The 26097-nt window shown below is 44.5% G+C and overlaps 1 protein-coding gene across 1 annotated transcript in view; it reads left to right on the top strand.

Annotated features, from left to right (window-relative positions):
* Positions 1–25894, top strand: part of glt8d2 (glycosyltransferase 8 domain containing 2) — a 27214-nt gene extending 1320 nt beyond the window's left edge. The window contains exons 2-9 of the mRNA XM_037696249.1: positions 3777–3866; positions 4063–4264; positions 5930–6047; positions 6160–6244; positions 12217–12329; positions 12456–12622; positions 14634–14746; positions 25716–25894. Coding sequence (XP_037552177.1) covers positions 3777–3866; positions 4063–4264; positions 5930–6047; positions 6160–6244; positions 12217–12329; positions 12456–12622; positions 14634–14746; positions 25716–25894 — 1067 coding nt within the window. The remainder of the gene's footprint in view (positions 1–3776; positions 3867–4062; positions 4265–5929; positions 6048–6159; positions 6245–12216; positions 12330–12455; positions 12623–14633; positions 14747–25715) is intronic.
* Positions 25895–26097: the final 203 nt, after the last annotated feature.

Here is a 26097-nt window from a genome sequence, read left to right as displayed (position 1 = left end):
CATCCATCCATCCATCCATCCATCTGTATGTCCATCTGTCCATCCATGCATGTATGTCCACCCATCCATCTGTACATCATCCATCCATACCTGCACCCAGCCATTTTTATGTCCATCCATCCATCTGTCCCTCTATCCATCCATTCATTATCTTTACCCACTTCTTCCTTTTTGGGTTGTGGGGTGGGGTTCACTGGTGCCCATATCCAGCAGTCACTGTGTGAGACGGTGGTGGTGGTGGTGGGGGGGGGGGCCTTTATGCATTATAAGGTGTGGCCTGGACTGGACTGCCCCACCCAGGTTCCACCCTGGGTTTTGAGTGTTGGCATTGGGCAGTATGGCACAGTTGCAGCTCACTTTTTGGAACCCAGAGACCTGGGGTTCCATTCTGCAGATTTGACGTGAGGAAACTGCTGGCCATTGATTGGCTGGCTGGCCTGGGGAGGGGGGGGAGGGGGATGTCACAAATGAGTCAGCGACTGCTCCTTGCCACCATTTCCTTCAGCTACTTGAAAATAAGTTTGGTTGTTTGATAGATAGAGCTTCTATTATTCTTCAGAAAAAATAACAAAGCAAAAGATAAGGTCTAGGTCAAGGTTTCTTTATTGTCATTTGCACCACATGTGGTACATGTGGTGGAATGAAATTGTGTACACAGGGTCCCAGTTACATCCAACAAAAGTATAAATCAGTGGGGGGAGTGGTGGCGCAGAGGTTAGAGAGGTGGGCCTGTGATCCGAAGATCGCCGGTTCACGCCCCGGCCCCGACAACATCAAAAATTGTGGGTGGGGTAGGTGAAACACCCACACTTGCCCCCACCCTCATTCGCCCCACTCTGGGCCCATGAGCAAGGCCCTTAACCCCCACCATGTGCTCCCTAAACAGGTCTCTCTTGAAAATGAGTTCTCGTGGCTCAATGAGACTAACCTGTATAAATAAAGGCTAAATGAAAAAAAATAAAATAATAAATTGTAAAGAAAAACAGTAATAAGATCTAAGATATGAAGTAAGAAATATGCTAAATTAAAAATACACTAAAGTAAGAATACACTAAGCACAAATAGTACAAAAACAATACGCCAGCACAAACATGAGTCTGTGTGAGCAGATGAGGATGAATGAATACAACTGAACTGAACTGGAGGGCTGTACTCTGATGGGAGGGGATGGCGGCGGAGCGGAGCAAGAAGACGCTGCTGCAGTTGTGGCCCGTCTCTGCTGTGTGTTTGTTCCTTCTGAAGTCCACGACCATCTCTTTCATCTTCTTCACATTGATGTGAAGGTTGTTCTTCCTGCACCAGCTCTCCTGGTGTTCCACCTCCTGCCTGTAGCTGGACTCATTGTTTGTGATGCATCCAACCACCACTGTATCATCTGCAAACTTTACAATGTGACAGCCTGGATGGGTACGTGTGCAGTCATATGTGAGCAGAGTGAACAGAAGGGGGCTCAACACACAGCCCTGAGGGGAGCCAGTGCTGAGGGTTATGGTGGAGGAGGAGAAGTTGTGAATCCTCATAACACGTGTCCTGGACAAACGATGAGGTGCAGTTATTGCTGAGCTGAGATTCATGCGGTCTTGTTGTGACGATCATGCCCACATCGAGGCAGCACTCAGCTGAAAGTACCGGTAAATATAACCAGAGCTGGGCCAAATGTGGCTGGACCAGGCTGGACCAGGCTTTACAATGCATGATCACCTCCGCCCCAACCCTACATCAAGGGTACTAAGATGGACATTGTGGACTGCTACAAGTACCAGGGGGTCCACCTACTGGACTGGACAGCTAACACCAATGCTCTCTACAAGAAAGAGCCAAATTGCCTTTTTCTTCTGAGGAGACTCAGGTCCTTTAATGTCTGCAGGACCATGCTGCAGATGTTTTACACTCGGTGGTCTCCAGCGTCTTCTACGCTGTGGTGTGCTGGGGCCGCAGGGTGAAGAAAGCTGATGCCAACAGACTCGATTAGCTCATCATGAGAGCTGGCTCAGTTCTGGGAGTGGACCTGCAGTCTCTGACAGAGGTGTCTGAGCAGAGGATGATGAGGAAACTGCTCCAGATCCTTGACACCCTGGACTCTTACCACAGCACCTTCAGTCGTAGACTGAGACCATCAAGGTGCTCCACAGAACAACACAGGAAGTCCTTCCTCCCTGTAACTATCAAACTTAACTTAACTCCTCCCCCTTTATGCACATAGGATAATAAAATGAATCCTGCCCTACAATAAACACTTTAATGTTTCTGTCTGAATCTGACCTGTTTGGGTTGTTGGTGTTTTTACATTCTCTGTTATTTTTTAATACCTTGTGTGATTCCTTGTGTATTTTTCTTTGTACTGAAACTCTGGCACAATTTTCTGTGGGATCAATAAAGTTCTTATCTCTTATGAGAGGCATTAGAGACAAACAAGACAAACAGCCATTCTCACTCACACCTAGGGACAGTTAGCCTAAAATGCATGTTTATCACACACTAAGTGGTGACTTCTTCAGCTGAGCCATTAAATGTTTCAACATGTGATAAACAGAGGTATAAAAAAAGATATATATTTGTTTTTCATAAGAAGATTCTACATTTATCCCATAGGCGTCGCAACCAATATATGTGAAGGGAACGTGTGTCCCCCCACATTCAAAACACGTTCATTTGGACCCCCCACTTTTACTATTAGTTCAGTCGATGCTGTTTCCTTCGTGAACTAATCCATTCCACTTGATTAATAGGAGAATATTCAAACCACTAAAACTCCACTCCAGGTTTTCCTGGTTACCTCCAACTCTCCAGCAGCCTGCAGTGTTTCTCCTCTGTGTCTCCTGCCTCAGCAGAGAACGCTCACAGGTGGAAGGTGGGGAGACACCTGTGTTGCTCGCTTTAGTGTTGACCGGGAGGGTTGAAACATATATACACGTTAGGATGCTTGAGAGAAGTGGAGCACTACGTTTGTAGCATCTTAGCTTAGCAGTAACTGTGACACTTAGACGCTGCAGGTGTAAGAGACGCTGTGTTCAGGTTCATTAAAGTTGAAATATCTTTAAAACCCCCCACACCTGATTGTCCTCAAACTTCGTGAGAAACATCATTTAGATGAGTAGTGTTGAACACAAGTAAAAATGTCTAGTGGTGATGTTTTTTATTTTTCTAAACACAAATAGTGTCGACCTGACGCTGTGTGTTAAAGTGCAGTAAAGTGGAAATGTCTTTAAAACTCACAGCTGAATAAACTTGGTGAGAAACATGCTTTAAATGTGTGAAATTAAAGTAAGGACATCTAGGTGAAATGTTGCTTTTTTATCACTAGTGTACACTTTTTTGCACACTAGTGTGTGCGCACACACACACACATCAGTTTCCCCCCCCCACACACACACACACAAATTACAGATGCTTCTGACACCCTTGATTTACCCAGATACGAGTCAAATGACAGAGATTCTGATAACTCGTCAAACACATAGTTGTGACAAATGATGGATAGACTTTTGCTGTTAATAAAAATATATCACAATTTCATTCTTGCAAAGCTCCTGCAAAGCATGTCCTACTTCATGTGGGCATACTGGAAGCCTCCCAATAATATTATGTTTCAAGCTTTAACTAAAATAGCGATAACTTTGTCAATTCTCAATATAATATGATTCTAAAACTCTGGCTTGAAAGGTGGCAGGTCCCTTAAAAGGACGCTAGCACTTAAATATTTGTTCTTGTTTTTTTGTATAGAATACTTTATATTAATCTTAAAAGACTTGTGTTGATAATTGTCACTGTCTCAGTTAATCAGGTCCTCCTTGCGATGCTGGTGCTGCTGCTGTGTTTGCTTCTTCACAGTACACTAAAGAGAGCATCCAGTCGACCCAAACCAGGTGCATCAGTCCAGCTTTAATGCAGCTCTGCTGATTAGATTTCTATTTTATTTACAAGCCTCAGCATAAAGCATTTACAAGATGTTATATTTTAAAATGTGTTGTGAAATTGCAAGCTTCTTCTCTGATAGTTTCAATTTCCAAAATGACCCAAAAGTATCTTAGCATGTGACTTTCTGCCTCGAATCCCTTTCAGATCACAGGAAGAACCATGGCGATGCAGCACAAAGCCCCTCAAGTGGACAGTCAGAGCATGGTAACATCATTCCTATTGTTACCTGTGCATCAGAAGAGCGGATGGGTGCAACCATGGCAACGATCAACAGCATCATTAGCAATACTGATGCCAGTGTTTTCTTTTACATCGTAACCCTTCGTGATGCTGTCAAACTTGCAAGGTTTGTCTCTTGTTTCTACTGTAAACAACAGCAGCTTTTACATGTGCAGTGAAACAAGGTTGGGAGCCCAGGGGTTCCCACAGCTAGAGTTGAGACCCCATGTGGTTCCCACAGTTAGGGTTGGGACCCCAGAGGTTCCCAGACCACAGGGGTTTCCACAGTTAGAGTTGAGACCCCTGTGGTTCCCACAGTTAGAGTTGAGACTCCAGGGGTTCCCACAGTTAGGGTTGGAATCCCAGGGGTTCCCACAGTTAGGGTTGGGACCTCAGGGGTTCCCAGACCCCAGGGGTTTCCACAGTTAGAGTTGAGACTCCAGGGGTTCCCACAGCTAGAGTTGGAATCCCAGGGGTTCCCACAGCTAGAGTTGGAATCCCAGGGGTTCCCACAGTTAGGGTTGGAATCCCAGAGGTTCCCAGACTCCAGGGGTTCCCACAGTTAGGGTTGGAATCCCAGGGGTTCCCACAGTTAGGGTTGGGACCCCAGAGGTTCCCAGAGCCCAGGGGTTTCCACAGTTAGAGTTGAGACTCCAGGGGTTCCCACAGCTAGAGTTGGAATCCCAGGGGTTCCCACAGTTAGGGTTGGGACCTCAGAGGTTCCCACAGTTAAGAGTTGAGACTCCAGGGGTTCCCACAGTTAGGGTTGAGACCCCGACTGTGGGTCACAAATTATTAGATTTTGGGTCCTGAAGTGAGCTCAGAAATGAAATAGAATTAAAATATATTTCCTACTAACATTTTTTAATTCAGAAGGAGCTAAATACTAGCTACAAGCTAAAAGTTGCAAAAGATTAGCAAAAAACTAAAAGTACCAACATGTTAGCTACAATATAAAATAAGCAAAATGCTGATTAAAAGCAACAAAAGTTTGTTAAAAGTAGCAAGCATCTAGCTAAATGTAGCTAAAAGCTAAATGTACCAAAACACTTGTTAGAAGGTAAAAGTAGCAACAACGCCCCCACATCCCTCAACAGCCTGAAAGCTAAAATAGTTTGAGCTTAAAAGTGTAAAAGCCTAGCTTAAAATTAAAAGAAGCAGAGCAATGGGTAAAAGCTACAAGTATCAAAATATTAACTAAAAAAAGCAAAAGCAGATTGGAAGATAAAAACTAAAAATGGCAAAAGGCTAGCTAAAAATTTAAAATAGCCTAATAGACAAACTGAGCAAAGCTGAAGCAGATTTTTTTTTAATGACATTTGTGAAACAAGATTGTTTTTATGGGAAAAATTAAAGTTAAATGTTGTGAAAAATTTAGAAGTTATAAAAACAAAAGTTGTAGCACCCATCATCTGAACTAAACATTCTGATGAACAAAAGGCTAAATTAGCACAAAGTATATAGAAATACAATGCAAAAAAAAAAAGCACATAAAAAACTAAAAGGAAAACAATATTGTGAATGTGCACTCACAATAACAGCAACAGTCATACACAGAGAAAATACATATTTAAGTATATTCTATGTGTTTTCGTTATGTCCTTTTTTAACTCTTGTAGCAGTGTTTGTGTACATTTACCAAATATATTTGGAATTCCTAGTCTTTGACATTATTTGGGGGGTCAGAAGCTATAACGTTTGAGAGCCACTGCAATAAATGATGACTTAAAGCCTAAAGGCATACTGCCTTTCATGAATAATCCTCATTCATAATTATTTTGTATTTGTCCAGAAGGTACATAGAGAGAAGCAAACTTAAAGGTATTCAGTATAAAATTTTGGAGTTTAACTCGATGGTTCTACAAGGAAAGGTGAAACCAGATTCTTCCCGTCCCGAACTCCTACATCCAGTAAGTTTTGGATTTGTTTGGCAAAAAATACTGTATATGCATGTGCAGCACTACGCTGCTGTCTACAGAGTTGTTATTTCAGAAAAGTGGACTAACTAGTTGTGTTTTGCAGCTCAACTTTGTACGTTTTTACCTTCCTTTGCTGGGCATCAGCCACGAGAGAGTGGTATACTTAGACGACGATATCATTGTCCAAGGTACGTATCTGAACAATATAGCTGAGAGCTTTTCATTTTAATATTATTTTATTTTACAGTAGTCCCTCATTACTTCGCAGTTCATTTATCGCGGACTCACTGTATCGCAGTTTTTCAAAATAAGATTAGACATGACACACAATTGGCTGATTGATGAATGAGCCTCACGATCGGCATGGAATTTTTATTTAAAATAAATTATTTTAAATTATTTAGCACCTGCTGCACATTTGTTCAGCCAAGAGCTGCAGAAGAAGCTTCCTCCTGCACCTTTGTGCAGCTCTTACTGCAGAATAAACTTCTTGCTGCAGCTGATCAGTTGTTCTCCGCCGACCTGAGAAGTGGGCGTGGCCAAGACCACTTGCAGGTGGCAAAGAGCAGACAAGGCAGGGAGCTGAAATCATGATATTCTGTGTCTTTTACAGCTTTAGTTTTGAAACATTGTTTAGAATATTGCAAGAATGTGTGAAGTGTTTAAAACGCCTTTATATATATATATGTGTGTATCCATCCATTATCTTTACACACTTCTTCCTTTTTGGATCACGGGGTTCACTGGTGTTCACTGGTGTTCACTGGTGTTCATATCCAGCAGTCACTGTACAAGAGAAAGGGGACACCCTGGACAGGTCACCAGTTCATCATAGGGACACATAGAGACAAACGAGACAAATAAACATTCACTATCTCACTTTCACCTACAGACAATTTAAATGGAAAATGGACTGTACTTATAGAGCGCCTTTCTATCTTATTTCAAGATACTCAAAGCGCTTTACACTACAATCTGTGTCCTCATTTACCCATTCATACAGCACTCTACTAGATCTCTACAAAGCTAATTGAACAATTCATTCTAAAGAGACTAATCAGTGCTTTTTTAGATCACATTCATACACTGATGGGACACACATCAGAGGCTATGAGGGGTTCAGTGTCTTGCCCAGGGACACTTCGACATGTGACTGCTGGTGGATTCGAACCCCCAACTCTTGCATTGGAGGACGACTGCTCTAACCACTCAGCCTCAGCCGTGGCTGAGTGTAATTGTACACTACATTACAAATTACAAATTGTAATTTGTAATTTTGAGTTACAAATCAGTCTAACATGCATGTTTTTGGTCTGTGGGAGGAAAACAGAATACCTGGAGAAAACCCACGCATGCACAGCGTGAACATGCAAACTTGTTACCCAAAAAGGTCCCCGGCTGAGATTTGATCCAGCTACCTGCTCGGTGAGAGGCGGCAGCTATACCTACTGCGCCACTGTGCCGCGGCAGCTATACCAACTGCACCACCGTGCCACCCATATCATACATTTTATCTAAAAATGCAGTCATTTATCCCATCATGTAACATACTGGAATCACAGCTGGTTGTCTGATCAGGTGCAAAGAGAGGAGGATTGCTACTGTAAACACAGAGGCAACAAATAAAAAAACTTGAACCTTTATAAAATCCCGGTTTTGGTTTCAGGAGGGCATGGTATTTCACAAAATTTATGACAGGGCCTGATTAATGTTGGTGAAAAATAAAATTATTGTATCTATGGTTGGGTACAGATCCAGAGCTGCAACTCAGAGATCCCTCTCCCCAGTGATACTCTTCAGCTCCTCCTGGGGAATTTCAAGTTGTTTCCAGGCCAGAGATGGTAAAATGGTAAATGGTAAATGGAGCTTACTTCTATAGCGCCTTCCAGCCCCCTATGAGGGGCCCCAAGGCGCTTTACAGTACCAGCCATCCACCCATTCACACGCACATTCATACACCGGTGGCGGTAGGCTGCCATGCAAGGCGCCATCCAGTCCCACCGGGAGCAACTCGGGGTTAAGTGTCTTGCCCAGGGACACAACGGCACATGGTGTGGGAAGTCGGGATTCGAACCTCCAACCTTCCGATCAGAGGTCGGCTGCCACTACCACTGCACCACGGCCGCCCAATAATATAATATATATGTAATTCCTCCAGCAAGTTCTAGGTGTGCCCCAGAGTCTCTTCCCATTGGGACACGCCCGGAAAATCTCTACAGGGAAGCAGTTAAGAGGGATTCTAGTCAGATGTCTGAACCACCTCAACTGACTCCTTTTGATGCAAAGGAGCAGCAGCTCTACTCTAAATTCTCTGCAGATGATGGGGCTCCTCACCCTATCTCTAAGGCTGAGCCCTAGAGTTAGTTTATGCCACCAGAAATTGGCACGGCCAAGGATCCTTCCTTGCCTGCCACCTTGCTTGCAGATCACCCAACCTCAGAGCCTATTCCAGAAGCTTAATAGGAGCTGGCTTTATTCAGTCAGAAACCAGTTCTTGTGTGTGATTTGGATCATTGTCTTGTTTGAACATCCAGCTGTGTCCACGTTTCAACCATCTACCTGCTGATTTAAGGTAAAGTTAAATAATTTTGAGGTAGTCCTCTTTTAATATTCCTAACACTTATTGAAATGCACCAGTATACCATGAGGCTACCATTATGATGTTTGTGATTTGGCACAGTGTTCTGAGGTTTGAATGCCTCACCTTGAATTCTCCAAACATATGTTTGGTCAATGTGGCCAAGTAGCTCAGTCTTTGTCTCACCTCACCACCATCAGAAGAGTTCCTCAGCGTGACCTCAGCAGAAGTAAAGAGGACCTTCAGGAGAATTAATCTTCACAAAGCAACTGGCCCAGACAACATCCCAGAGAGGGTGCTGAAAGACTGTGCCGATCAGCTCTGCGGGGTGCTGGCCAATATCTTTAACTTCTCCCTCACCCTAGCAACTGTTCCCACCTGCCTGAAGACCGCCACCATCATCCCAGTTCCTAAGAGCTCTGCAGTGACCGGTCTGAATGACTCCTGACCAGTAGCTCTCACCCCAATAGACACTAACTGCTTTGAAAGACTGGTCAAAACCCACTCAAAGCTACCATCAACATTAGCAAGGACCCACACCAGTATGCATACCGCAAGAATCGATCAACAGAGGACGCCATCTCCTCTGTGGTCCACACTGTTCTCATCAAGCTGGATCAGAAGGATTCCTAAATCCTTATGTTCTTTGTGGAATTCACATCTGCCTTCAACACCATGATTCCTCAAACCCTGATGGACAAACTACTAGGACTAAGCCCCACCATTTGCAACTGGGTCCTGGACTTCTTAATCAACAGACCACAGTCTTTGAGGATCCACAACTTCTCCTCCACCAGAACCCTCAGCACTGGCTCCCCTCAGGGCTGTGTGTTGAGCACCCCCTCCCCCAGTTCACTCTGGTCACTTATGTCTGTGCGCCTACCCATTCAAGCTGTCACATTGTAAAGTTTGCAGATGATACAGCAGTGGCAGGATGCATCACAAACAATGATAAGGCTGGCTACAGGCAGTATGTAGAACACCTGGAGAGCTGGTGCAGGAAGAACAACCTTCACATCAATGTGAAGAAGACAAAGGAAATGGTCATGAACTTCAGACAGAGCAACCCCATCCTGAACATAAATGGTAAATGCACTGTACTTATATAGCGCCTTTTTATCTTATTTCAAGATACTCAAAGCTCTTTACACCACAATCTGTGTCCTCATTTACCCATTCATACATCACTCTGCTAGATCTCTACAAGCTAATTGAACAAATCATTCTAAAGAGACTAATCAGAGCTTTATCAAATTCAAACACCGATGGGACACAAATCAGAGGCTATGAGGGGTTCAGTGTCTTGCCCAGGGACACTTCGGCATGTGACTGCTGGTGGATTCAAACCCCCAACTCTCGCATTGGAGGACGACTGCTCTTACCACTCAGCCACAGCTGCCCTTAGGAGGATCTGCGGTGGAAGTGGTCTCCAGTTACAAGTCACAAGTCACAAGTACTTGGTTGTGCACCTGAATGATAACCTCAGCTGGAGCAACAACACTACCATTCTGATCAAGAAAGCTCATCAGGCTCTACTTCCTCAGACGGCTGAGGCGAGCTGGTCTGGGAAGCTCATTCCTCACCTCCTTCTACAGGTGTGCAGTGGAGAGCATCCTGTGCTCCAGCATCAATGTGTGGCATGGAGGCTGCACAACTGCAGAAAGAAAAGCTTTGCAGAAAGTGGTGAAGGCTGCACAGAAGACTGTTGGAGTCTGCCTCCCCACTATAATAGACATCTAGATGCAGGAAGAAGGCCACCTGCATCCTGAAGGACCCCACTCACCCAGCACACACACATTTTGCCCTGCTCCCCTCAAGCAGAAGGTTGTGGAGCATTAAGTGTAGAACCACTAGACTGAAGAACAGCTTATACCCTGAAGCTGTTAGACTCATAAATCCCTAACCAGAATAATCACTGTGAAAAAAAATCACTGTAATGCCATTTTAATTGGTAATATTTTACTTATCTGAACTGCTGATTATCCATGCTGCTGATCTCATGCTGCTGCTGATCTCATGCTGCTGCATTCATTTGTACCGATCCACTTACCACAGTCTCATGTTCAGGCTGCTGTTGTTACGCCATATAGTTTTGCATTAGTAGTGTTTAGCATAAATCTAGATCTTTTGGTGTGCCTTTTGGCATTCGTTTAACATATATCTTAGATCCTTATTTACAGTTTTTCACACTTTATATTTTTGCTATTGTTGGGTGTAACTGGGACCCTGTGTACATACATTTGTTCCACCTCCTGTACCACATGTGATGAGAATGACAATAAACCTACTTGAACTTGAACTTGTCTTGTCTGTCCATCAAATCTTTTTACAGAAGACATTGGTCCATGTAGATGGCTGAAGATTTCAGTTCACACAGAATGTGAGAATTTTGGGACAGGAGGTTCTTTATTTTACTTTTTTACACGCAATCTTTCTCCCTTTGAAGTTTTTGTAATTTGTTTTGCAAATAGTGACATCTAGAACACAGATCTTGTTATAGTTTATCTCTTCTAACTCTAAAAAGGTTGAGTCAGGTCCTCTGAACAGATTCTTTTTGTTGAAGCATTTTATCTTTTATCCAAAATACTTTTTCAGGCTGAGGAGCTGCAACAAACTCAGTCTTATAAATAGCACCTTCTCGTAGTGAATCATCCTGTTTGCTAGAGACATCCAGAACTAGATGTTCACCTGATAAAGGAGGACCATCAGCCTAATGACTGATTGTTAGTGCTATGATGGCTGCTTGCTATTCACAGAGGGCTGAGTAATATTAGCATTCTACCTGGATTATTGAGCACGCATCAGGATATATCTTCTAACATTTTACAAGGGCAGTAGTGGTACAGTAGTGGTACTGCTCTACTGAGGAGCAAGGAGATTGCACAATTTGTGTGCAGCAAGGAGACAGTGTGGAGACGCATGCGGTTCTCCGTGGCTGTGCTGTCCAACAGGAAATACACCTTGGCTGACAGCTTAGGGGCACGCTTCCTTGTGACAAACTTGTAGATGCCAAACTGTGTTTACTGTTTCAGTCTGTATAATGTTATGTCTGTCCAAGGTAAGGGGAGTAGAAATCTGTACAGGGAAGGATCAAAGTTCATGCTCAATAATCCAGGCAAAAAATCCAACACTGATGAGGCAGGTCCTCTGGACAGTTTCTTTTTGTTGAAATGTTTCGTTTCTCGTCCAAGAGATTTCTTTAGTCCGAGGAGCCACAACAAACTCAGTCTTTTAAGTAGCACACTCACATAGTGGGCCAACCAGTTTGATGGTGATACGATGGTTCTGGAATCCGCCCTATCCACCACCAACTCATCTGAGGAAGCCATAGCCAAAGTGGTTCAAAACATCAAAGTTCATGCTCAGTAATCCAGATTAAAAAATCCTACCAAATTATGTCAGGCCCTCTGGACTTGACTTACCTGACCTGATCTCTGTACAGAGAAGGAGTTTTGGATTATGGACTGTCTATGATGAAATGAACTTCTCACGACTATGTTAACAAAAGTAGACCTCTTCACTTCTGACGAAGTATGAATCCAGCTTAAGTTGGTGTATATCATACATTTTCATTCTTTTCAGGTGACATTAAGAATTTGTATAACATAAAACTGAAAGCGGGACATGCTGCTGCTTTTGCTACCGACTGTGACCTGCCTGCCACACATGAGATGGTTCGAAGCATCGGCATGCAGGTGAATTTCTATGACTTTCTATGATTTCTATGACTGGCACTGTTTGCCAGCTTGACAGTGAAAAAATAACTTTAGATAAGCAATTATGATAACTAAATATATTTGTCCTCTGAGCTTATTCTTTAGACAACTTACATGGGCTTCCTGGACTACAGGAAACAAGAAGTCAAAGACCTGGGCATCAACCCCAACGACTGCTCTTTCAACCCTGGAGTGTTTGTAGCAGATGTCAAAGAATGGAAGAAACAAAAGGTCACCAAACAGCTCGAGAAATGGATGGAGGAGAATGTCAGGTATAGTCAGTGAGAAAACAGCAAAACCTTTTGTACTTTGCTAAAATTTTTCAGAGGACATTTTCTGAGATGTTTATCATGTCTCAGAAATGAAATTTCTCTGAAAGGAACTTTACAAGGACAGGGACAATCCTTATTCAGTGTTTTACTTAGAAAACCATGTTCACTTGCTTGAGTCTGTGGTACAGTTAAGGCTGCAAGCTTCCAAACAAGAAGGATATTTTTTAGAATGGCTTGTGATAACATTAGGTTATACAAAGCCAGTGAAGCAAGGCATCCATCCATTATCTGTTACTCGCTTCTTCCTTTTCGGGTTACAGAAGTCACTGGTGCCCATATCCAGCCATCACTGTGCGAGAGACATTGTACACCCTGGATAGGTCGCAAGTCCATTACAGGGACACATAGAGAAAAATGAGACAAACAACCATTCACTCTCTCACTCACTCACACCTAGGGACAATTTAGAGTTATCAATTAGCCTAACATGCATGTTTCTGGTCTGTGGGAGGAAATCGGAGTACCCAGAGAAAACCCATGCAGCATGGAGAAAGCATGGAAACTTCACCCAGAAAGGCCCTGGCTGAGATTTGATCCAGCAACCTTCTCACTGAGAGGCGGCAGATCTACCATCTGTATCACTGTGCCGCCCTGATGCAAGGCAATCATCATAAAACATGGACAAATTTAAGGCTTGCATTCCTTCAAGGAATGCATATCACCTGCTGCCCTTCATGTAGAGTTTTATCCTATGATCATCTTATGAAAGAGAACAGAGTTGTAGAAGCCAATTTAGTCAAATCTAAAAAAAAAAAAAACTTTATGTGCAATCTAATGCAGGATATCACGTTCTGGGTATGTGCTGTGAATAACCCTTTACTACCAAACCCTATTTTACTTCAATATCTGTAACATTGAATGAGTTATAGCAATTTTTATTGGCTAATGTTGATTAGCTCTGTCAGCCATTGTTGTAGATGCACAACAAACAATTAGTTTATGATACTTTCATTAAAATCTATCCTGTAGTACCCTTAGAGGCCAGTGGTGTGGCAACTGTGTATCAGTCCACAAGAAGTTGAGTAAACATTTGGACTTACTAGATGCACTGATCAGGCATACTGATACATTCAGTAGCCTCAGCACTGTCAGCATAATGGTCTATGCTCATCACACATATACCCCTGTATTCCTAGTAATGTTTAGTTGAGAATATAGCACCAAACTAAACAAACAGTGCCATGCAAAAGTGTAGAAGTTTGAAATTAGCTAGTGTTCTTTCTCACCAGTATGTTGTTTTTAGGACATAATTGTTTTATGAGGGGAGTGGTGGCACATATCACAGATTAGAGAAGGTAGGCCTGTGATCGGAAGGTCATTGGTTCAACTCCCTGTATTGACAACATCAAAATGTGGATGGAAAAGGTGAAACACCCACACCTGACTCCACCTTCATTTGCCCCACTCTGGGCCCTTGAGCAAGGCCCTTCAACCCTCCCACCACCACCATCTGCTCCCCCGGGTGCCCTAAATGGCAGCTCTCTGCTCCACACAGAGGGCTGTGGTAACGCGGTGGTCTGTGGTTGCGTCAGGAAGTACAACTGGCATAAAAACAATTAGCCAAGTTTGTGCGACTAAGCTATGGCTATCCCTGAAGAAGGGACCAGCTAAAAAAAAAAACCAACAACAACTTGTTTTATATGTCTAAAAATGATTTTAAATATGGGCCCTCATTTGGCTAGCTTATCTTGGAGAAAGACTTCTACTCTTTTCTCTATTTCCTGCATTCCATGACTTTTGTCATGGCTGATAAGAAATAAACTATTAACAAACTATTTGACAGAGCATCACTTCAAAAATAAAGACATCTTGGCTTCTAATGTTTTGCTAGCCCATCAGTCCACAGACGTCATCACTTAAGAGTTTGTAGTTTCATAAAATTGGTGCTTTTAGTTTTGGCGCTTCCTTGTGCCTCATAGTCTGATCCAAAAACCTTTCTCCTCTCCAACAGGAAGAACATTTACAGCAGTGCCATGGCTGGAGGTGTGGCGACTCCACCTATGCTTATAGTTTTTCATGACAAATACACAACACTGAACCCTCTGTGGCACGTCAGACACCTGGGTAAGGTCTAGTTGTAGTAAAAAGTAAAGTTACTCACTATAATTCAAAGACTGTTAAGCAGAAAACATTTAAGAAATGCTCTGTGTCTTTGTAGAACTAGAGAAAGGTTAGAACTGTGGTACTGTATAAGAATATGAGGTGTGGTTGTAGGATCCTAGTGTTTTTCCTCCTGCAGATTCCTAAGTGACTGGGCAGTGCCAATGGGCAGCAGCTGTGGCCTACTCCAGTGATGAGCTCCAGAAGTATAAAAGACAGTTCACTTTGCCAGAACATTAGATACTATCTAGTATTGTGACAGATGCTTGTGTTTTCTTAAGCTAAAGATTTATTCTTACCAGTTTTCCACCGTGTTCTCCTAGTTCCTGTTTCATGAGGTCTGATCCTGGACTTAACTGTTTTCCATCGTGCCTCCAAGTTGAGCTTAAACCCTGGAACTCCTGATGCCACTTGCCTTCTGTAGAAGACCATCCTGCTTATCATCTGCCTGTCACCTGCCTTCAACTTGTCTGCCTGCAATCCACTATGGTAATTGCCACTACTTACCACATCACATCCATCTCTCCCACTATACATACCTGGAGTACTTCACCTTCCTCTCAGTGCCATCGGACCTTAAGGAACTTGTAAGAAGAATATTATCCTTACTAACTTCACCACAACATTATCTGAGAACTATACTTACCCGTCTCCCCCCTTTGCATATCTTCCCAGTGCCTCCTGTAAATGCTTCATTTTAAAAATAAAAACATCACTTACCTTTATTCTGAGTTGTTTGAGTCTGATGGTCTCAGTTCCAGTGGTGTTTCACTTCTGGTTCCCAATCTGTAACAGAGATTCAACCTTCCCAAGCTCACTCACCTGAACCCGAACCGGAGCCTACAGAATGCAGGTCAGACACACTTGTCTTACCCCTGACGAAAGACAAGGAAGAATAAATGCAAGGGAGTGCATATACTACAGTAATTGCAGATATTTCATTGCTCACTGCCTGGTTGACATAAAAGACTATTCTCATAAATAGGTCAGAAGATATTGGTGGGAAGTTCTTCTTTTTCTCCTGGCTCATGTTTAGTTTATTTACTACCATCATGATTAACCAAATCACATTACCCACCTCAGCTCTTGTGACTGAGAAAGAACAAAATCTAATCAGTAGTGACTTGGTAGACAATCTACAAAATTCCCATTCAGACTCTCAACCCTCCTCTATCTGTGGCTGGCCTCACTGAACAGAGCCTCGCCAAGATCCACCACAGGACCCATGGACTCTATCATCTCCAGTAATCATCACAAGGAGGGTGAGGTTTATTAAATATTTGACTCACACATACTACTGCTCATTTTAATGTTTCCATGGTTAAAGAAGCACAACCCCATTCTCAATTGGTCCGAAAGGAGAGTGGGCAAAGAGAGTAAATTTTGCTTAGAGAACTGCTGAATGTTCAGCCATTACTGTTCCTACTAAGAGGAAAGATCCCCCTGATGAGATAGATTTATCTAAGGTACCCTCAACGTATCATGATCTTACTCCTGTCTTCAGCAAACAGAAGGTGCTCTCTGCACCATCCATTTGACTGTTCCATCAATCTCTTTCCATGTGCCTCTCTACCAACCAGCAGGTTGTATAACCTTTCAGGCCCTGAAAAGGAAACAATGAGAAATCTCATGGGGGCAGGATTTTTTTTTTTGTGGCCAAGAAAGACAGAACCTCGAGACCTTGTATTGACTATGGAGGCTTAAACCAGATCAATGTAAAAAATAAATACAAAAGTCTACAACTCACTGATTCTCTTCATGAACAGCTTGCCACCATTTGTTTTAAAACTGGATCTCTGTAATGTCTATCATTTGGTGAGAATTAGGGAGGGGGACAAGTTGAAAAGGGCTTTCGGAACACCACTCGGCCAGAACAAGTTTTCAAAAAGTTATGCCTTTAGGCCTCACTAATGCCCCACAGTTTTCCAAGCTCCAGTAAATGACGTACTTCATGACTTTTCAAACATTTTTGTATTTGTCTACCTTGATGACGTTCTAATTTACCGGTATTCCAAGGATTTCCAACAACATACTCACCATGTCAGAGCAATCCTTCATAGTCTCCATGAAAACCAGTTGTTCGTCAAGACCAACAAGTGTGAGTTTCACATCACATGTTTCATTTCTTGGGTTTATTTGTGAAAAGGGACAAGTCCAGACTGACCCCCAAAAGGGGAAGGCAGTTGTAGGGTGTCCAGTTCCTGAGGATTGCAGGCAGCTGCAGCGCTTCCTGGATTTACCAACGTCTACAGGAGGTTCATCAAGAACTATAGTACCAAAGTTCATACTCAATAATCCAAGTAAAAATCCAACAATGTTCAGTCAGGTCATCTAGATGGTTTCTATCTTTTTTTTGTTTTGTTGTTGAGTTGTTTCATCCTCCATCCAAAGGACTTCTTCATTCTGAGGAGCCCACCAAACAAACTGATTCCATCCATCCATCCATCCATCCATCCATCCATCCATCCATCCATCCATCCATCCATCCATCCATCCATCCATCCATCCATCCATCCATTATCTTCCGCTTGGTCCAAAGTCGGGTCGCGGGGGCAGCAGCTTGAGCAGGGAAGCCCAGACATCTCTTTCCACAGCACCTCTTTCAGTTCTTCTGGGAGGATTTCAAGACGTTCCCAGGCCACCCAAGAGACACAGTCTCTCCAGCTTGTCCTGGGTCTTCCCCGGGGTCTCCTCCCAGTCGGACATGCCCGAAGCACCTCCATAGGGAGGCGTCCAGGGGGCATCCTTATCAGATGCCCAAACCACCTCAACTGGCTCCTCTCAATGTGGAGGAGCAGCGGTTTGTTAAAGACAGGAGCTGGCTGCAGGTCACTGGACCCGGAAACCCCCTCCAGCCCACGTCTTTTCCCCCGGCTCGAACCTCCCTCAGGAGTGGCAACTCTCATTATCAATAAATCAAGGAAATGTATATTAAGTTTTATCAATTATATTTAAAAAGGAAGGAAAAGGTTACAATTTACAGCGCTAGACTCTCCCATCTGTGACGCGTTCACAAACCCGGAAGAACAGCCCCGATGTCCCGTGTCATTACTCATTTATAGGGTCCTAGACTACTCCTTCGCAGTTAGGAAATATGAGACGGTGCTTCAAAAGCCTTTCTATGTGATGTGGCAAGCATATTAAACTCTATTCCTTGACTGATATTGAAATCCCAGGGAGACTGGCTTTAGAGTTGCTGGCCCACTTTAACCCAGTCAGAACCGGGTCATAATTTCATTATAATCCCGTCTCTGAGCAGATCCAAACCATAGGACCAGTCCAAAAATATCTTAACAGGTTATACTCCGAGTCTCTCCCGGATAACCGAACTTCTCACCCTATCTCTAAGAGAGAGTCCAGCTACCCTGCGGAGGAAACTCATTTCAACTGCCTGTATCCGCGATCTTGTTCTTTCGGTCACTACCCAGAGCATGTGATCATAGGTGAGGGTAGGAACATAGACCGACCAGTAAACAGAGAGTTTTGCCTTACAGCTCAGCTCTCTCTTCACCACAACGAACCAGTACAGAGTCCACAATACTGCAGATGCTGCACCAATCCATCTGTCAATCTCAAACTCCATTTTTCCCTCACTCGTGAACTAAACCCCAAGATACTTGAACTCCTCCACTTGAGGCAGAACCTCACCCTCGATCTGGAGAGAACAATCCACCCTTTTCCGGTTGAGGACCATGGCCTCAGATTTGGAGGTGCTGATTCTCACCCCAGCCGCTTTACACTCAGCTGCAAACCGCTCCAGTGAGAGCTGAAGATCACGGCGCGATGATGCCAACAGGACCACATCATCTGCAAAGAGCAGAGTTAGAATCCTGAGGTCACCGAACCAAAAACTCTCTGCCCACTGGCTACACCGAGAAATTCTGTCCATGAAAGTTATGAACAAAATTGGTGACAACGGGCAGCCCTGTCGGAGTCCAACTCCCACCCTGAAGGGGTCCGACTTACTGCCAGCAATGCGAACCAAGCTCTCGCACCGCTTGTATAGGGACTGAACAGCCCGTAGCAAGGGGCCCCCAATCCCATACTCACAGAGCACCCCCCACAGTGTACCCCGAGGAACACGGTTTAATGCCTTCTCCTAATCCACAAAACACATGTAGACAGGATGGGCAAACTCCCATGACCTCTCAAGGACCCTAGTGAGGGTAAAGAGCTGATCCAGTGTTCACGGATAGGATGGAACCCACATTGTTCCTCCTGGATCCGAGGTTCGACCAACGATCTGACTCACTTCTCCAGTACCCCTGAATAGACCTTACCAGGGAGGCTGAGGAGAGTGATGCCCCTATAATTGGAGCACACCCTCCGGTCCTCTTTTTTGAAGAGGGGAACCACCACCCCAGTCTGCCAATCCAGTGGCACTGCCCCCGATGTCCACGCAACATTGCAAAGGCATGTCAACCAAGACAGCCCCACAACATCCAGAACCTTAAGGAAATCAGGGTGAATCGCATCCACTCCCAGAGCCCTGCCGCCTCTGAACTTTTTAACTACCTCGGCAACCTCAGCCCCAGTTATGGATAGATCAACCCCAAAGTCCCCCGACTCAGCTTCCTCCATGGAAGACATGCTGGTGGGATTGAGAAGGTCCGAGAAATATTCCTTCCGCCTCCCGACGACATCATTGATTCAGGTCAACAGCAGCCCACCTTCACTGAATATAGTGTTAGTAGAGTGCTGCTTTCCCCTCCTCAGCCGTCTGATGGTTTGCCAGAATCTCCTTGGAACCAACTGAGAATTGTTATTCAAGGTCTCACCGAACTCCTCCCACATTCGAGCTTTTGCCTCAGAAACAGCCAAGGCTATGGACCGCTTGGCCCTCTGGTACTCCTCAGCTGCCTCCGAAGTACCACTGGCTAACAAGGCCCAATAGGACTCCTTCTTCAGCTTGACAGCCTCCCTAACCCGGATGTCCACTACCGAGTTCATGGATGGCTACCACGAGAAGCACCGACAACCTTGCGGCCACAGCTCAAGGCAGCTACCTCAACAAGTGAGGTGCAGAACATGGCCCACTTAGACTCAATGTGCCCCACCTCAGCTGAGATGCAGTTAAAGCTCTCCCGGAGGTGCAAGTTGAAGATCTCTCGGATGGGTTCTTCTGCCAGGCATTCCCAGCAAACCCTCACTACACATTTGGGTCTACTGGGTCTGTCTGTCATCTTCCCCCACCATCTGATCCAACTCACTACCAGGTGGTGATCAGCTGACAGTTCAGCTCCTCTCTTCACCGAGTGTCCAAAACAAATGGCTGCAAATCAGATGACATGATTATGAAGTCTATCATCAATCTACGACCTAGGGTGTCCTGGTGCCAAGTGCACTTATGGACACCCTTATGTTCAAACATGATGTTTGTGTCGGACAAACTATGACTAGCACAGAAGTCCAACAACAGAACACCCCTTTGGTTCAGATCAGAGAGGCCGTTCTTCCCAGTCACACCCCTCCAGGTCACACTGTCATTACCCACGTGGGCATTGAAGCCCTTCAGCAGAATAAAAGAGTCCCCAGCTGGTGCACCTTCCAGCACCCCTGCCAAGGACTCTAAGAAGTGTGGCAGCGGCAGCGCTTAAATGGGGGGTACCGCAAGGGTCCATTCTTGGTCCTCTTTTATTTTCTTTATACCTGCTGCCACTAGGTGCTATTTTCAGGAAACATAACATACCTTTTCATTTCTACGCCGACGACTGCCAAATCTACTTCCCCCTCAGACTCAACGGTACTCGCTCTATTCAACCGTTACTGGACTGCCTGGCTGACATCAGAGATTGGATGGCTTTAAATTTCTTGAGTTTCAACGAGAAGAAATCTGAAGTTATGCTGTTTCCTCCCAATGACACAATCACCAACCACTGCATCGACCTATCCGTTCTGTCACCGTTAGTGAAACAAAGAGTCACTAATCTAGGAGTGATACTTGACCCTTCTCTGAAACTCAACAATCATGTAAATATGATTGTTAAATCCTGCTTTTTCCAGCTGAGGCGACTGTCTAAGCTGAAGCCCATATTGTCCAAAAATAACCTGGAGACAGTAATTCATGCATTCATTACATCCAGGCTCGACTATTGCAACTCACTCCTTTTTGGTATCAGTCAGACCTCCATAGCTAGACTCCAACTGGTCCAAAATGCAGCAGCCCAGTTTTTGACCAGCACAAGCAAAAGAGAGCACATTACACCTGTTTTGGCCTCCCTACACTGGCTTCCGGTTCATCTTCGAATCAAATTCAAAATACTCTTGTATGTCTATAAATCACTAAACAGCTCTGCCCCCTCCTATCTTACTGATCTGCTCCAGCCGTATGTCCCACCACGTTCTCTCAGATCAGCAGACCAGTTGCTCCTAACAGTCCCAGGAACCCGTCTCAAGCGCAGAGGTGACAGGGCCTTCTCTGTAGCAGGACCAAGACTTTTGAATGATTTACCTCTGCTCGTTAGACAGGCCCCCTCCCTCACAGTTTTTAAATCTCGCTTAAAAACACACTTCTATTCCCTGGCTTTCTGCACTGTGTGACCTGTGCTGAGTCTGTGTGCATCACACTGTGTTAGTCATGTTGCGGTTGTTGTTGTTATCCATTATTGTTTTTGTCGGTTTCTACTTTTTGGTGTCCTGTTATGTAATCTGTTGCTATGTGCTTGTTCTGTTTGTCCCTGTACAGCACTTTGTTGTGCTTTGTCACTGTTTAAAGTGCTTTATAAATAAATTGGTATGGTATGGTATGGTATGGTATGGTATGGTATGGTATGGTATGGTAAGAAGGCCAGATACTCTGAACTGCTGTTCGGTGCATAGACACAGACAACAGTCAGAGCCCATTCCCCCACCCGAAGGCTAAGGGATGCCACCCTATCATCTATCGGGGAAAACTCCAACACACAGGCATCAAGTTGGGGGGCTACAAGTAGACCCACACCAGCTCGACGCTTCTCACCATGGGCAACTACAGAGTGGAATACGGTCCAGCCCCTCTCAAGAAAATTGGTTCCAGAGCCCATGTTGTGCATTGAGGTGAGGCCAACTATATCTAGTCGGTACCTCTTAACCTCATGCACAAGCTCAGGCTCCTTCCCCATCAGAGAGGTCACGTTCCATGTCCCAATAGCCAGCTTTGGTAAGCCAGGGTCAGAGTGCCAAGGTCCCCGCCTTCGGCCACTGCCCATGGCATCACACACCCAACTTTTATGGCCCTTCCTGCAGGTGGTGGGTCCACAGGAAGGAAGTTGTAGAGTGGCCAGTTCCTGAGGATTGCAGGCAGCTGTAGCACTTCCTGGATTTACCAACTTCTACTGAAGGTTCATCAAGAACTATAGTAGGATAGCACCAAAGTTCATGCTCAATGATCCAGGTAAAAATCCAACAATGTTCAGTCAGGTCATCTAGATGATTTCTTTCTTTTTTTTTTTTTTTTTTTTTTGGCTGAGTTGTTTCATCTTCCATCCAAAGGACTTCTTCATTCTGAGGAGCCCACCAAACAAACTGATTCCCTCAAACAGAATATGCCATAGTAGATTAAAAAAAAAAAAAAAACAGTTTACTGCTGCTAAGATAGCCTCCAGGGCCCACCCTCTACCCCGTCAACTCTTCTGAGCCAGCCATGCCAAAGTAGTTCAAAACACCAAAGTTCATGCTCAATAATCCAGGTAAAAATCCAATAATGTTCAGTCAGGTCATCTGGACAGTTTCTTTTTTTTGCTGAGATGATTCGTTCTTCATCCAAAGGACTTCTTCAGTCTGAGGAGCCCACCAAACAAACTGATTCCCACAAACAGCATACCCCATAATGGAAAAAAAACAGTTTGCTGCTGCTAAAATGGCCACCGGGGCCTGCCCTTTCCCCCATCAACTCCTCTGAGACAGTCATGCCAAAGTAGTTCAAAACACCACTGTAGCATGATAACATATAGTAGGATAGCCTGATGCATGTGCAATAATCCAGGTAGAGAAATCGAAATAAGTTAAGTCAGATCCTCTGGATGGATTCAGTAAGATATAGTAGGATAGGTGTGGCGTCTGCAGTGAAGCAGGCGCTGTACCAGTCTGTCGTGGTGAAGAGAGAGCTGAGTCAAAAGGCGAAGCAATCAATTTACCGGTCGATCTACGTTCCTACCCTCATCTATGGTCATGAGCTTTGGATTGTGACCGAAAGAACGAGATCTCGAATACAGGTGGCCGAAATAAGTTTTCTTCGCAGGGTGACTGGGCTCTCCCTTAGAGATAGGGTGAGAAGCTCGGTCATCCAGGAGGGACTCAGAGTAGAGCTGCTGCTTCTCCACATTGAGAGGAGCCAGTTGAGGTGGCTCAGGCATCTGGTTAGGATGCCTTCTGGACGCCTCCCTGGTGAGGTGTAACAGACACGTCCCACTGGAAGGAGACCCAGAAGAAGACCCAGGACACGCTGGAGGGACTATGTTTCTCGGCTGGCCTGGGAATGCCTTGGGATTCCCCCGGAGGAGCTAGCCCAAGTGGCTGGGAAGAGGGAAGTCTGGGCCTCCCTACTTAAGCTGCTAACCTGACCCCGGATAAGTGGAAAAAAATGGATGGATTGATGAATAGTAGGATATCATCACCCCTCACCCAACTGACTTCCACCTTAAGGACATTCAAGTGGACTCCTGAGGCCAACTTATCCTTTGGTGAGTTAAAGTGACTTTTTTCTTCTGCACCCATCATGCGTCATCCTGACCCCACAAGACAATTTATATTAGAGGTGGATGCCTCGGACACTGGAGTTGGTGATGTTCTCTCTCAGAGATCTAAGACTGATGATAAGGTGTGTGTGCTATTTTCCCCTTCACCTTCACCAGCTGAACAAAATTATGATATTTGCAACAGAGACCTGATAAAGGCCATAAAACTGGCCTTAGAAGAATGGAGGCATTGGCTTGAGGGTGCCGAAATACTTTGGCATTTGGACTGATCATAAGGATCTGGCAGACATTCAAGATGCTAAAAGCCTAAATCCCAGACAAGCCTGGTGGTCTCTGTTCTTTGAATGCTTTAACTTTAACAACAGTAATGGACTCTTGTGGAACATCCATTAACAATTTCATAGCAGAGGACTCTTGATTTTGTATGCAAACAAACACAGGGTTTTGACTAATCTGATTCAATTTATTTAAGCATTTGTGAAGAAAAAAATGAATGAGACTGTAGGATTCCTAGTTTTTCTTGACATAATCACTTTCCCCACAGCTGATTGTCATTCACTCATCCACCTCTCCACACCTTCACCTAATCCTGATGATTTCTCTGCTGGATACTTAAACCTCTGTCAAACATTCATCCAACGGTGGAACATTATCATACCTTGGGTAACATAAGTGACAGTCTAAAAAAAACTTTCTCTTGTGATTTTTTTGTACTAACCTTGATTTTTCTTGTGACTTCCAAGTCCTGCTCCTCTGTGTTTCCTGAATCCTCATCGCTCCTTGTGGCCTCACCCTGTTGTCATCCTGTTCCTGCAAACGCCAAATCATCAGCCTGGACCAAACGCCAAGTGCCGTCACTCTCCAACATTCCTCACCTTTCTATCATATCTTCACCTTCACCTGGAATCCTAGGACCTTGTTTCTCCCCTTTCTCCAATGCAACCTACAAACAACCATAAGTAAGACAAATAACAAACATTTTCCTGTCATCAAATATCTTGTGAACAACCTGGACTCACCTTCTCCCCCTTTCCCTTGCAGCATCAAATTCTTCAAAACACTTTGTAAATAAATGCACTTACATTTTTTTACCGTGGAGTCTGTCTTATCAGTCTGCTACTTTGGGTTAATAAAACCAAACATCATGTTAGAGACATGCACACAGACAAAGGGACAGTGGTAGAATGTGCAGTAGAAGTGACAGATGAGGTCAAGGTGTGTGTGTGTGTGTGTGTGTGTGTGTGTGTGTGTGTGTGTGTGCGTGCGTGCGTGCGTGCGTGCGTGCGTGCGTGTGTGTGTTTGTGTGAAATTGCATTAGAGATCAGCTCTGAGCCTCTTGTTTTCACTGGTGATGGACAGACTAACATATGAGGTCAGGCAGGAGTCTTCATGGACTATGATGTTTGTATAGGACATCTGTAGTGGGGGTAGGGAGCAGGTGGAAGACAACTTGGAGAGTTGAAGGTGTACTCTGGACAGAAGAGGAATGAAAGTCTGTAGAAACAAAACAGAATCCATATGTGTGAACTGAGTAGTACCAGAGGGACAGCTCTGGTTTGGAGACAATGTTAGAAACAAAGCTGAGATGGTTTGGACATGTGCAGACGAGGGACAGTGAACATCCATCCATCCATCCATCCATTTTCTTTACCCGTTTATTCCATTTTGGGTCACGGGGGTCGCTGGTGCCCATGTCCAGCAATCACTGTGCAAGGGGCGGGGTACACCCTGGACGGGTCGCAAGTCCATCACAGGGCCACATAGAGACAAACGAGACAAACAACCATTCACTCTCTCACTCACACCTAGGGGCAATTTTAGAGTTACCAATCAGCCTAACATGCATGTTTTTGGTCTGTGGGAGGAAACCGGAGTACCCGGAGAAAACCCACGCATGCACGGAGAGAACATGCAAACTCCACCCAGAAAGGCCCCTGGACCTGGACCTGCTCGCTGAGAGGCAGCAGCTCTACCAGTTGCGCCACCGTGCTGCCGGACAGTGAACATATCAAACAAAATATGTTCAATATAGACCTCAGAGAGGAGGAAATGATGATGAATGATGTTAGGGTGGGCATGGACTTGGGGAAACAGGATATGTAAAAGGTTGGTGTGATGGAGGAGAATGCTGGGGAAGGGTGAGGTGGAGTCAGAAGATCTGTGGAGAAACAAAGGCACAAAGTCCAGAAACAAAGGAAGAAAAAAGAATGGGGTGAGTGTCCAATTTTTTTTTCACAGATATTCATTTGTGTGTCCAGGATGGAGTCCAGATGCCCGTTATTCAGAGAACGTTCTACAGGAGGCACACTTGCTGCATTGGAACGGACCATTCAAACCATGGAGCTATCCTGCTGTTCACTGGGAGTTGTGGGAGAAGTGGTTTATACCAGACCCATCTAGAAGATTCACTCTGACAAGACCTGATGGAGACAACTGAGGCCTGCTAAGTGCCCTACGTTTGACCTCGCTATTGGTAGAAGCATGAACTGTACACAGGAACACTTTATTTCCGTATATACTGTGAACCCTGAGGCAACATTCACCGAACTGTCTGTTCTGAACATTTTAGGACTTCAACTACTTTACTGTACTTTCAGCTAGTTTGCCAGACCTATATCAAAATATTCAGCTCATCTAAAA

The sequence above is a fragment of the Nematolebias whitei genome, chromosome 22 (assembly GCF_014905685.2).
Source record: "Nematolebias whitei isolate Nwh7 chromosome 22, NemWhi1, whole genome shotgun sequence".
Taxonomy (NCBI): Eukaryota; Metazoa; Chordata; class Actinopteri; order Cyprinodontiformes; family Rivulidae; genus Nematolebias; species Nematolebias whitei.
Note: the sequence above shows the minus strand (reverse complement) of the source record. Positions and strands in the feature narration are given on the sequence as shown.